General features: G+C 42.7%; 1 protein-coding gene across 1 annotated transcript in view; it reads left to right on the top strand.

Moving 5' to 3' along the window:
- LOC127599969 (potassium/sodium hyperpolarization-activated cyclic nucleotide-gated channel 1-like) overlaps positions 1-13353 on the top strand; it is an 85806-nt gene that overhangs the window by 27707 nt on the left and 44746 nt on the right. The window contains exon 2 of the mRNA XM_052064239.1: positions 1711-2134. Coding sequence (XP_051920199.1) covers positions 1711-2134 — 424 coding nt within the window. The remainder of the gene's footprint in view (positions 1-1710; positions 2135-13353) is intronic.

Here is a 13353-nt window from a genome sequence, read left to right as displayed (position 1 = left end):
CCTTAGTTTACTGTAGTTCCCTATGACATTTATCTCAACGCCGCATGATTGAACCGCGGAATCAATAGTCATCAGTGGGAAATGAAAGAGCTGTAATTAATTGCTGTAGTCTTGCCAGCTTGCAGAAAAATGGAGTCCCCCTGCCCCTTGTTATGTACCTACAGGATATGTACAGAGACTTCCCGTTTCGAAATTGCTTTGGTGCAGTGAAAGACCTTTATGGCCCAGTTAAAGGTGGGTAAATCATATAAAGTTGTTGGTTTGGTGGACGATGCCAGAACCGCACCCCGTTTCCTCATTCCTGCAGGATAAATCTTCCTTAACACAAAAGAGCCAATCTGGATTCAATTACTGAGCGTCCAGTAGAGCGCAATTTATATCCAAACCTTGCTCGCAAGATGGACGAGTTCACAGGGTTGCTTTATAATTAGCAGTTAACCCTTGCTGACCTTCCAATCTAGATTTACTGTCCAAACAGCAAATAGCTTTCATGTTCAGTGGTTGTCATGGGGGCAAAGCGGCACATGTGTGGTATATGCATCAGTGCTTACATGCGAACATAGAGTGAAAATTAATCCATACTTATCCACTGCTGGATTAAATGTCACGTAGCAAGCCTAATACAAACAACAATTGGGATGTAAATGGGATGTTTCAAGCTTCTTTAATCCCTGCTGGTGTCAAGTATGCTGCCCAAGCATGCAGTATTGTTACAATGCAGATTGGGTGGAGTAAAAAGGTAAATAGTAAATTTTTTTCTGCACCCAAATGATAAAAAGGTTGTGTATTCAGGAATTATGTGTTTGCGTTAGAACAGAGTCTTTATTTGGCATACCCTCAAACTGTTGAAATACTTATTCATATTCCACTGTAACTGGTATGGCAAAAAAAAAAAAATAATCCCCGACTGTATTTGGTTACCTTGTGAGCACTGCTTTCATGCACAGGTGCACATGCACGTGGTGTAAAAACGGGAACATCTTCATATTTGTGCCGGGGCAAATCAAGTTTCCCTTGTTTGGGAATTTGGCAGATCACGGTGCACCTTGCTTCACATTCAGGCTGACTGAGGGTGGTTTTTATTACATGATGCTGGTTTACCTGAGAGTTTGGTGACAGAAAGTAGACTTTAGTGTATACTACAGTGTTAGGAATCAGGTGTTTATCTGTATTTTATTATTCTTCAAATGTGCATAAGAGACACGGTGGGTGAGATGAGTGTACTGTTTGCTGAACTCTTTTCAGTTCTTACTCTCAGCTGGGTCTTGAATTGCAACTGTGCAGTGCTTTGAGAAATCTTTTCACACCAACTCTAACACGACTTGACACTTAAAAGTAACGTGTTTGATTATTACTACCCTCAAAACTTGAAGTGATGTGTTACCAGCATTACTGATGTGATGGTATTTCATTAAGAATACAACTGTATACAACTGATCTTGGATTGATTTCCACTCAATCCTCCGTTAAGAATCACCCTGACAGTGAATGACAAGTGGCGGCCAATTCAGTGCGGAGCCTGCCTTTTGCTCAGAGTCACCTGGAATGCGTTCCAGATTTCCTGCGACTTTATAAGGGAAACGGATGGTTGGAAGGATGGATGTTAGGGCAGGGCAGGGATTCAAACGTCTGCTTTTTGTGCAGCTGGTTTTGGATCAGTTGTCCAGTGCTCCATTCTGAACGTTACTTTCCATTTGTCTCCCCAACCAGGTTTTACTGGGATTTGACCATGCTGCTGTTAATGGTGGGAAACCTCATCATCATCCCCGTAGGCATCACTTTCTTCAAGGACGAGCACACGCCCCCCTGGATCGTCTTTAACGTAGTATCGGACACCTTCTTCCTCTTGGACCTTGTGCTGAACTTCCGGACGGGCATCGTCAAGGAGGACAACACGGAGATCATCCTGGACCCCCAGCAGATCAAAATCAAGTACCTTCGCAGCTGGTTCGTGGTGGACTTCATCTCCTCCATCCCAGTGGACTACATCTTCCTCATCGTAGAGACGCGCATTGACTCCGACTTCTACAAGACTGCCCGCGCCTTGCGGATCGTCCGCTTCACCAAGATCCTCAGCTTGCTTCGCCTCCTGCGCCTCTCCAGACTCATTCGCTATATCCATCAATGGGAAGAGGTAGGAAAAGCCCGCCAAGAATTGCTCCATCTTGTGATTGAGGGGTGGAGGGTGTCAGTTTTGATTTGCATATCCAGTGATACAGTTCATGTTCCCGCCTTGTACACCGTGCGCCTCTCCTGTGGTGAATTTAAAGGGAATGAGAGGAGCTGCTTCCATTGGCCAGGAAGAGCGAGTAAGCTGTGTTCCCTCCCACAGCAGCGCACACAACCGTTAATAACGACCGTGCGTCTTCAAAAAAGAAAGAAAACTCCACCCATGCACACGGTTCAACCATGCTATGCACTAGACTTGTGCTGGGCATCAAACTCGAGCCCATCAGGTCTAAAACACATTTGTCCGGTCACATCCATATGATACAAATTTCAGATTTTCAACTTTCATCTACAAAAGAATCTGTAAGTATCTACACATGTGAACTTAAACATCTGTTAGTCCTTCCACATATGCATCTGTCTGCCATTCTGATGCAAACGGTCCAATTCCATCAACAGCTTAACAAAAATAATGACAGGTCCATCAATTGTCTCGCTTGCGCAATCAAAACACTCAATTAGACACCTTCACCCATGTGCATGACAACGGGCAGGTCCTGAATAGCACCTGATTTCCAATCAAAATACATTTTCACCGGACCTGCCCATCGCATGTCCTCTTAGAGGTTCCCTGTAATTACACATAGCATCCAGCCTGCACTCTGAGTGGAGAACATTGAGTGGTGACATCCATTTCTGGGATGCCATTTCAAAGAGAGGAAAAGTTCAAATGAATCACTGGCAGTATAATCCCCCTTCTTCGCCCATGCATGCCCTCCACCGCTTCCGGCTCCCCCGAACGTAGGATATTCGGTCCGACCTTCGCTTGACAGGGGTCGGCACTCGGGCAAAAAAAGCAGTTGCGTGTTAAGCTTGGGTACTGAGGCAATAGCATGATTAAAGAGGAGGGAACGTGAAGGAAACAAGCTGAGTAGAAAATTAAATAAACATTGATACCTCATGGGCAGCACAATAGCCTGGTGGTTAACACGTTGCCTCGCTATCGAAAGGTTTTGGGTTGGAATCTCCACTATGTGTGGCTTGCACATTCTCCCTGGCAGCGGGAGAACTCCGCCACACATACAAAGATTTAAACCCAACACAAAAAAACTGCATATTTGTCCACAAAATATCACAACAGCGCCTTACATCAAAGTTTAGTTTACTTCCTTTCATCAAACTGTCAGATGCGCCTGGGGCAAACGGCATCGGTAAAATTAAGGTGTGCCAATTTTTGCGCCTACCGCCACGTCGACAAAAATAGAGCCCAGAATGTCAACACATTTGGCCATTTTCACAAACAGAACATGGAAACATCTGTCTGTCCATTCTGATGCAGACGATAAGTAAACGTGTCGATTCACATTTCTCGATAGTGTCAACATGCATCACTCTATTCACAGAGACAAACAATGTTCAAATCTATCAATACTGTACCCATCTCCATTCCTGTATTGACTGTATCATCATAAAACTCAAATCACGCAATCCTTCCTAAACACCATGTGGATATACACGCGGGCAAGAAAGAGACAGCACAACTTTGTACTTCCAGCTGCCATTTGCATGTTTCATGAGGTTGTGGGTGGCGTGCGAGTGCGGCGGGGCTCGCTGATGAACGCCAGTTAGGCAGACACTGTAAAAGGCCAGCTTTGCCTCAGTGCCAGCCTACTTCAGATGCGAGCTCACACAAATGTCACGTGTCGCACAGCAGAATAACTTGTCACCACCTGACTGACTCTTTGACTTTTCCTATCGACGCTTTTCACCACATTTAAATATTTTGGGAAGGATGGAAAAAAATTCCTCACAAGACACTCCTGCATGACTCTTTGACTGTCGGATTGAGGTAAAAAGTCATAGAAGGGAGGTTATGTTAGTGTTTCCCATCAGACTATGAGACTTTCTGACTTCAAATGTCTTGGCTTTTTAAAAAAAAATTCGACCCTTAAAGGTCATTGTACTTTATGGGCTCCATAGATTCCGTCATCAATTTAAATGTTTTACTTGCACTTTCATGAAATATATGCACTCTAGGTAGAGCGACCGGATGTGATCAGATTTTTAATTTTATTTTTCTCATGACAGTCTGAACGCCTCAGTTACACATTTTTCAAATCTGACCTGGGTTACTTTCATCTGTGGTCTTAGATCGGATACATATCCAATTTTTTGCAATGCGATCGCAGTCCGAACAGCCAGGTCACATATATCTGACTTTGACGTCAGACAAAGTCCAAAATGCTCTCCGTGCAGACGGGGGAAGAGTGCCGGGACCTGGGAGATTGAATCCGCAAAGTTAATTTGAATAATGCTCGTTCACATGAAGACATTTCTATTTGTCCATTTACAACTCTTAAGTCTTCTGATTTTCAAATGTTAAATTGTTTGCATAGTTATGTGTTCTCTCTACATCAGTGGTCCCCAACTGCCGGTCCGCGGACCGGTACCGGTCCGCACAGAAAGAATTTGCCTTAATTCCGTTTTATTTATTTCGGAATACGGAATATGTTTCGTTTTGAAAAATTACCGGATTCTCCGTTATATCCGTCTGTATCACGCTTGACCCACGTCAAGCCACGCTTCTGCGTCACGTGACCGATTACGCTAAAAACACAATGAGTAAAAAACTACTGGAGATCGCAAATAACGGCGACCTTAAAAGTACGTTCGAGCCAACTGGATTAAAGTTATGGCTGAATATTCTGAGATCGCCACAATAGCACTGATGCAATTTCAGACATGCTACCTGTGTGAGGCGGGGTTTTCTACAGCAAAGGCGACTAAATCTAAATTACGAAGTAGACTGGACATAAAACACAAACTTGAGGTGTCATTGCCTCCTGTTACCACGAGATGGGACCGTCTGGTTGCAGAATATCAAGCTCGGGGCTTTGGTGAGTCGTCATGCACTTTGAATTTGCATTGTATCGTATTTTGAAGGCATTAAACATGACCATCGCGATCAGATGTTGCGGCCAGATTAGACGCTCCTGTGTTTATTATTATATTTCGAAAACACTGCCGTTTTCAGGCAGCTCATACCATATTATTTTGTCCTATTATTTCCGCCACACCTTAAATGCCGGTCCCTGAAAATATTGTCTGACATAAACGGGTCTGTGGGGCAAAAAAGGTTGGGGACCCCTGCTCTACACAAAGAAACAGAGTGTATCTGTAAAATAAATAAATAAATAAAAATAAAAGGTCATTTTGACGGTGCAGAGTGAGTATCAGTCGTGATTCATCACACTATGCAATATTTAGCTCTTGTAAAAACACTGAATACCATCTAGCATCGTTCACTGAAATGACATCAACTTCTTTGGGATGGCAGAAATGACACACGCACACATTCATACACACGCACGCACGCACGCACACACACACACACACACACACACACACACACACACACAGAATGAAACACGAGATTTCAGCATAGTGTTGAGATAGATTCACCCAGTTTTTGTTATTGGTTGAGTTAAATTTTCTCTCTAGTAAGGAGTCACGCAAAGGACACTTCTTGCGGAAAGTGTTTGACTTGAGTAAAGCAGAGCCGAACACTGCATCGCTTAATTCTGCAGGGAGTACATCTTAACATGAATTTCTTCTCTCTCTTATGTTCTTTGGTTTTCTCCTTTTTTTGTGGGTGGGGGGGGGGGGTTAAGACAAATCAAACAGATGTTACACTGTGGAATACATACCCCAAAAAATCATTTATATCACTAGCACGGACAAAAAAAAAAAACAGTGACTGATACAAGTACCTTGTTTTGTATTTTTGGGGGGAGTCAAGACGAGTAAACCAGAGATTCACAAAACTGCGTAAATGAGCATGCACAATACAGGGCACTCATGCTCTGTCTACTGAGAATTGCAAGGCTGCCTTTGCTCAGTTTAAGTGCAGCAAAATAGGGTTGATTATGAATCATGTGATGATTGTGAACATCTGAAGAGAACTGTCAGCGCACCTCACTAGACCTCATTTCAGCCTGCATCAAAAGATTAACTCTGCCAGTGTGTTAGGCATGTTCATTTGGATTTGGGGGATTTTTTAATATAATCTGTTTGTCCATTGACACCCATAATGAAAACATCATTTGGATTTTTTTTCACATACTTTCCAAGCATTCGTATCCATCTACTCATTATACAACTCTAAACTCAACTCAACTTGATATTGCACTTTAAAAACGACCATCGCCACTCTACATGGAGTAAAAATCTGACATAAAAAAACAGTTAAAACAATATATGAACATAATATTGAGGGAGGAGTGGCTGACTCCAAAATTGAATGCAGCCGAATGTAAATAAGTTATGGGTTACTCTTTCTAAGTGCTGTTGAGAAAGGAGAAGCTTTACCTAAATCCTCTGCCTTAGATTAAAAACAAGAAAAAAGAAAAAAAGATTTAACAACAGCACCAAATTGCCGATCCAATTTAAAACCCAACTTCGTGACTGCTGGCTTTCGATAAGGCCCAGGGGGCCTGAGTTAACAGGTTGGGATGTAAAACGGCCACTGGGACCACACGTCGTAACTTCTGTTTTCTTTTCACTGAAATTCATTGGAGTTCACTGCCATCCATGTTTTGACTTCTTCCTGGCAGAACAAAAATGTCATAACGAGAAATCTTTTTTTTTGCTCAATGGGACATAGATCTAACTGTCATCCGCAAAGCAATGAAAGGAAACAACATGCTTTCTGAAGATGGTACCCAGAGGCAGCAAATACAATGAAAACAGCAGGGGCTCCAAAATTGAACCCTGTGGAACCAATCACAAGTACTCAAAATTTAAACATGAATGTGTCCAAATTGGGTGTTTTACCTCACTGTGGGCGTGCACACATCCATCTTGTTTCACCACCAATTAAAGGGCCTCCTCATATTCCCTTTCAAATTGGCGCATGAGAGGCGCAGTCCTTGACATCACGGAGAAGAAACTAATAATGCTGGAGTACATGCAGGAGGTCCAAGAACTTTTTCAAGGAAATGCAAACAGACTTTCATGAGCAGAGGATGTAAAATTGGCCAGGGCGATCTCAGATCTGCCAAGTGGGCATTGATCATTTGTGTTCACGTGTGCAACAAAGATAATGATAATAATAATAATAATGTATTCAATGAACTGGTATCTGTCATAATTCAGGTTTGATTGATGGCATTGTCGTATTTCTAAATGAAATACATCGATATCCACCGCACATGCACACTGTATGTTTTTCAACAGAACATGAAAAAGCAGGAGAGTTTCTTTTCAGGCCTCCGCTGCTCCACTCGCGGGATATAACCGCGTGTCCTTAAGAGGGGCGCACTGTGTTAGGAGCCCAAAGCACAGACATGTTGGCACATCATCACAAAAGAGTTGAAGTGTCCTCGCGTATGCTACTTGACCCCCAAAATGCTTCAGTCGGCCATGCCAGGAGATAAAGAGAGGCGGCTTCACGGGCCAAAGCAGAGCTAGACGTTTTTGCCGACAGTTTATCTTCACACAGTGGAGCGGGTTTTTGTTTTAAGGGACACAATCTTTATTCAGTTCCAAATCTGATTATAATTGTTAAACAGTGAATAATATGGACGTTTTCCCCATATTTGAGAGTCAAATTTCAGTCTATTTTAGGATTATCATGATAGAAGATTTGTTGAAATTGCTTCACAGTGATTTGCCATTTGACCAGATTGCTGCTTAATAACCATTTCAAATGTGATAGCTATTCCATCAGTAGCATTCACTGTAGCATTTGGCCACAAACATTAATTTTAAAGACAAAATATCACCGTGTGCAGTCACACCGTGGCAAATGATGTTTTGACCACATTCAGGTCTGTAAGAGCTCAGTGCAAGTTTCACACAAACTTTTTTAAATTTAAAAAGAAAAATGCTGTTTTTCTACACTTGGTGTTAAGTAGTAAATATTAGGATGTGCACAATGCTATTTTCCCATGCCGCAAAAATAAATCACAATTCAGAAATGCATTTTGGGACGTGTTGCTAAAATGCAATGCTCTATTCTCACCAACACCATCTTTCGATCCCCTTTTATTTCAGTAGAGCTGTCATAAATTTTCTCCCGTTGCGTCAATTTCAGCCAGACTTAAGGTTTTCTCTTTGACAGCCGTTGTCATAAGGCTTGTTTACTTATATGACTTCTGATGATATTGCATGGATTTAGACCAGGGGTGTCCAAAGTCGGTCCTCAAGGGCCGCTGTCCTGCTTGTTTTCCAGCTTTGCCAGGAGCAATGCATCTGATTCAAATAATCTGGATTGTTCTAATGCTGCTTCAGAGCTGTCTGATGATCTGATCATTTGAATCAGGTGTGTTGCAGAAGGGAGAGATGGAAAACAGGCAGGACGGTGGCCCTCCAGGCCTGGAGCTGAACATGCCTGATTTCGACTTTTCCGGCGGGAGGGGGGCTTAGGGGGATTTAGCATAAGACTGACATTTTTCTAACCTCCACTTTCGCTCTTTTCCTTCTTGTGACCGTGGGCATGAATTTGACCCGGGTGTCCCCAATTAACCGAACTATGTCCTGAAAAGGTAATCCAAATCATAACTATAACACACATAAACACATGCGGGATCTTTCTCTTTTGTCAGCTTCCTCTTGTCACTTGTCTCCCGGATAAAAATAAGACTGTGACCGGATATTCTCCTCATCGGAGTTGTCTCCTGTTGATGAACCAGTGACTTGGATATGATTAGTCATGCTGTTAAAATCAGATTCCGGGCAGCATGCTAATGACTGAGCTCCGAAGGCGACCTCTCGCCACGGCTGATGCCTTCTTCCACAGAAACGTTTGACTGGCAAAGCTCGTAAATGTTTTAGGGAAATGTTGTTGAGAGGAACATGCAAAAGCGGGGCAGCTTTTACTGCGAGGAGTCTAGTCGAGTATAGTCTTTGAAACACAAGGACATTAATGGTGTGACTTAAAGTCCCCGGCTATATTAAAAAAAAAAAAAAACTACAGAATGTTTTTTTTTTGTTCTAATGATGTTCAAAGAATATGGCGGCATATATTTCTTGAAAGGAGGTGTCTATTTGAGGGCAGGGCTCTATTTGTACAATGTTTGTGTTGACTATTTTTGGGCCCGAAAATGACAAGAGAAATTATCAAAAGATTGGGCTCAGCAGTACTCTAAGTGAAGCACGATAACTATTTGATGAGAGGTGTGGCGCATCGGGCGACTAATTTAGGTGCAGCCTCTATTTGAAGGGAGGCGTTTATGTTATACTAATTGGTACATGGCGGCCCAGTAGTCCAGTGGTTGGGACGTTGGATTCACAGTGCAGAGGTACCGGGTTTGATTCCTGCTCCGGCCTCCCTGTGTGGAGTTTGCATGTTCTCCCCGGGCCTGCGTGGGTTTTCTCCGGGTGCTCCGGTTTCCTCCCACATTCCAAAAACATGCGTGGCAGGCTGATTGAACACTCTAAATTGTCCCTAGGTGTGAGTGTGAGCGTGGATGGTTGTTCGTCTCTGTGTGCCCTGTGATTGGCTGGCAACCGATTTAGGGTGTCCCCCGCCTACTGCCCGGAGACAGCTGGGTTGGCTCCAGCACCCCCCGCGACCCTAGTGAGGATCAAGCGGTTCGGAAGATCAATGAATGAATGAATGATTAGTACATGCAGGTACTCGAGGAGAAAAACTAGTTTGATGAAGTGGGTGACACACCAAGTGAGTCATTGAGGTATGGTGTCTATTTGGGAAGAGATTTGTTTGCACAAGTGGTGACGAAATGTATATGGTCTTTACTGTAGGAGAGCTGCTTTTTTTTATTCAAACAATGCACAGTGAAGCAAATTGAGGCACACCGTCTTTTTGAGGAGGGGCAATAATGACTTAACCGATGACTAATGTTTTGATTAGAAAGCATTTATTTTTTCATGGCAACAAAGGCATCAATTTGAAAAGAGACTTCTAAAATTCAAGTGAACGATGCATCTGACATGAAATTGAGGTACGGTGTCCATCTGATGAGAGGCATTCATTTCTTTCACCAGCTACTAATTTGGACACAGTGCCTATTTGAGGAGAGGCATTTATTTCTACTACTGGTGATTTACTGAGGCATGGTGTCCGTTTAAGGAGAGTTCTTTTATTTGCTGAAGCAAAAAACGAATTGAGGCATGATGTCTTTTTGCGGTGCAATTGGCCACTAATTGAGACACGGTGTCTATTTGAGAAAAGACATTTATTTATTCAAGTGGAAGACATACGCTGCAACAAATTGAGAAATGACATCTTTTTGAGAAGTGGCACTTATTTCTTCAAATGGCGATTAATTGATGCATGCTGTTGATTTGAGCTGAGGTAATTCATTTGAGGAAAAATGGTTGATTTTTTTTTTTTTTCCACGCGTGGGTGCCTTGACAGACATGGCCCTCCACCATCACCCTCCCCCCTTCCCCCCCATCCCCGGGTTCCTGAAATTGCAGTGACCCCCTCTCACTCATTAAACCCACGCTAAGATATTTGAAGAAGGTAAATCAACTCATCAGCTGGCACTCACTGACCCGTCTCCTCGGTCAAGGAGTGCTCTTTGAGAGATAAGAAAGGCCGCAAGAAAAGATTTAATGAGCCATTATGGGGCGCACAATGAACCTCGGCGGCAACGCTGACAGGTCCCCAAGACTGTGAATGGGCCCCAGTATATGAATAGCCACCCTAGTGGATTGAGTTTTTTTTAAAGACTATTGCAGGTAAACGTGTGATCCAGCTCAAACTGAAATGTGCATCTCACTAGGAAGAGTGTTTTGTTTTTCTTTTTTCGTGCGGTGATCGGAGCCCTGCAGGCCTGTTTAGACAGATGATGGAAGGGTGTTCCCTGTGGTCCACTCCCAGGCCCACTTCTCATTCACCACATGCATTTCATCCAGCATGAAGCATGCCCATGACATCTTGGCGAAGGCATTTTTTTGTTCTTTCGCAGGATAGAAACCCCAGCCTTCCCGAAGGTCGGCCGTCACGTTAGCTGATTAAAACTGAACTCTGAGGCACACGCGGGTTGATTTAATTGATAAAGCTCATTACTCGTCACACTGTACTCATCAATTATACGTTGCCCTGATCTGCTGGCATCCATGCTCAAAATTCGAACTGAGTTATAATAGATGAAAATGTTCAGAAATATCTATGTTTTTGTTGAAAGAGAAATGATCTTTCATTCGGTTTTGGCTGTCAACACTCGAGCTTTCGTCAGCGCTGTCTCCACTTCTTGGTGTGAGCCACGAAAGCAACTTTCATAATCACACTTGATCTCACAAAACCGATATTACATATTACAGTATATTGGAATCTATATGATGTGACAAGATTTCATAATTTCACGACAGCTCGTGTATGTAATCCTCCTTTGATTTTGGATGATGGATTACCTCTTTTTCCCAGCCCCTCCAAAAAATATGTGTTATACCCATGAAATTGATTGAAGTGTCTTGTGAAATTATTTTGGTTTTTCATTCAGGAATCTCACCCTATTCTTGCTTGTGAACAACTGAACATTTTCCTTTTATATCTAATCGTGACACTTGCCTGTTTTGAATTAATTTGTTCACTTGTGGAACGTTGCAAACAGGTGTTTGCATGTCTTGTTTCCCTTGGCTGAACTTTTTTGGAATTTGTTGCTGGCATACATTTCAAAATGAGAGAAAAAAAAAACCTCCAGAAAAAAAATGCTCATCATCATTTTGGACATGCAATATGCAGTAAAGTTTTTTTTTTGTTTTGTTTTAAATTGAGGATTTCATTCAAAATGAATTTCCACCTTTATCGTGGAAGCTTTCCCCTACGGAAGAGGATTAGGGCCAATGAAGAAAGAAAAAATAAGGTTGGCAAGATTCTGACTTTATTCTCAGAATTCTGACTTTAAAGTCAGAATTCTGAGAATAAAGTCAGAATTCTGAGATTAAAGTCAGAATTCTCACTTTAAAGTCAGAATTCTGAGAATAAAGTCAGAATTCTGAGAATAAAGTCAGAATCTTGCCAGCCTTATTTTTTCTTTCTTCATTGGCCCTAATCCTCTTCCGTATTCCCCACTGCTCAAGACACAAGCTGATCCTGTTCCATTGCAAAGGCCATTTGGGAAGCAATATGAGAGCCATTGTTTTGTTAGTGTCATCGCCATTAGTGCTCGGAAGGCACCTCAGCACCACACAAGCCCAACAGTGTGTGGCGAGCTTCCGTCGTGGCGCATCCATTCTCTCACCTGAATCGCACTCTCTTCACTCCATCTGTTTTGCGAGGACTTGACAGCTGCCCTGTATCCTCTCGCCCCCCCTTCCCCACCTCGCAGGGACCTCAGATCCCTGTCATGTGTATTGAATTTTGTTTTGCACCTTTAGTCATCTCCAGAATGCACTCAAGCCTCTTTTGGGTCAGGGCTGGATGGAAATGGACGTAGTGGTCCTTGTTTTGTTTTTGATCGACAACTTTGCTCTGTTCCAAATAACCATGCTGCTACAAATGGAACAGAGTAACAACATGAAACAAGTCATACCATTCATTCCTTTCTTAATGTCTAATACCCCAAAAAGTATTTGTAACTTCACCCTGCAGCAGTACAGCAGTACCAATAGTAATTAATATTGCTGGCCTCGTCCTCCTCGATCAAAATCCTCACTTTTTTGGAACCCCCCCCCAAATGCATGCTTGGTCAACCATTGACATTGCATCATTAAAGAGAGCAAAAATCTTAATTTTCATCTCCAAACTTGGATGCGGATCAAGTAGAAAGATGCCGAGTTGATTACATTTGCGCGGAAAATAAACATGTAATCAATTTGAGATTGAGACTAACAACAAAGTCCACAATACTAACATGGTTAAAAATTCAAAATGCAACAAGTCAAACCTCAACTTAAAGACCCCGATGAAGGCTTTCACTGTATAATCTATAACCCCCCCCCCTCCCCACACACACACACAAAACACAACTTTGCATTTATAAAAGGGCTTCCCTTTTCAGTGGGTTGGCTTGTTTTAGGACAACAGCGGGAGACATTAGAGCGGGCTCTCAAGCGGACATCTAATGAGCAGCAAACCCCTCATAAGAAACTGTTGCCTCTTCATCAATCACAGCTCTCCTCGTTTGCATGCTTGATGTTGCCATCCTCAGTCAGCGTCCCTATCAATTACAACAAAGTGCTCAGCAATCCATCATCCTTAACGTTGCGTAGGAT

Source organism: Hippocampus zosterae, chromosome 4 (genome assembly GCF_025434085.1).
Source record: "Hippocampus zosterae strain Florida chromosome 4, ASM2543408v3, whole genome shotgun sequence".
Classification (NCBI taxonomy): domain Eukaryota; kingdom Metazoa; phylum Chordata; class Actinopteri; order Syngnathiformes; family Syngnathidae; genus Hippocampus; species Hippocampus zosterae.
Note: the sequence above shows the minus strand (reverse complement) of the source record. Positions and strands in the feature narration are given on the sequence as shown.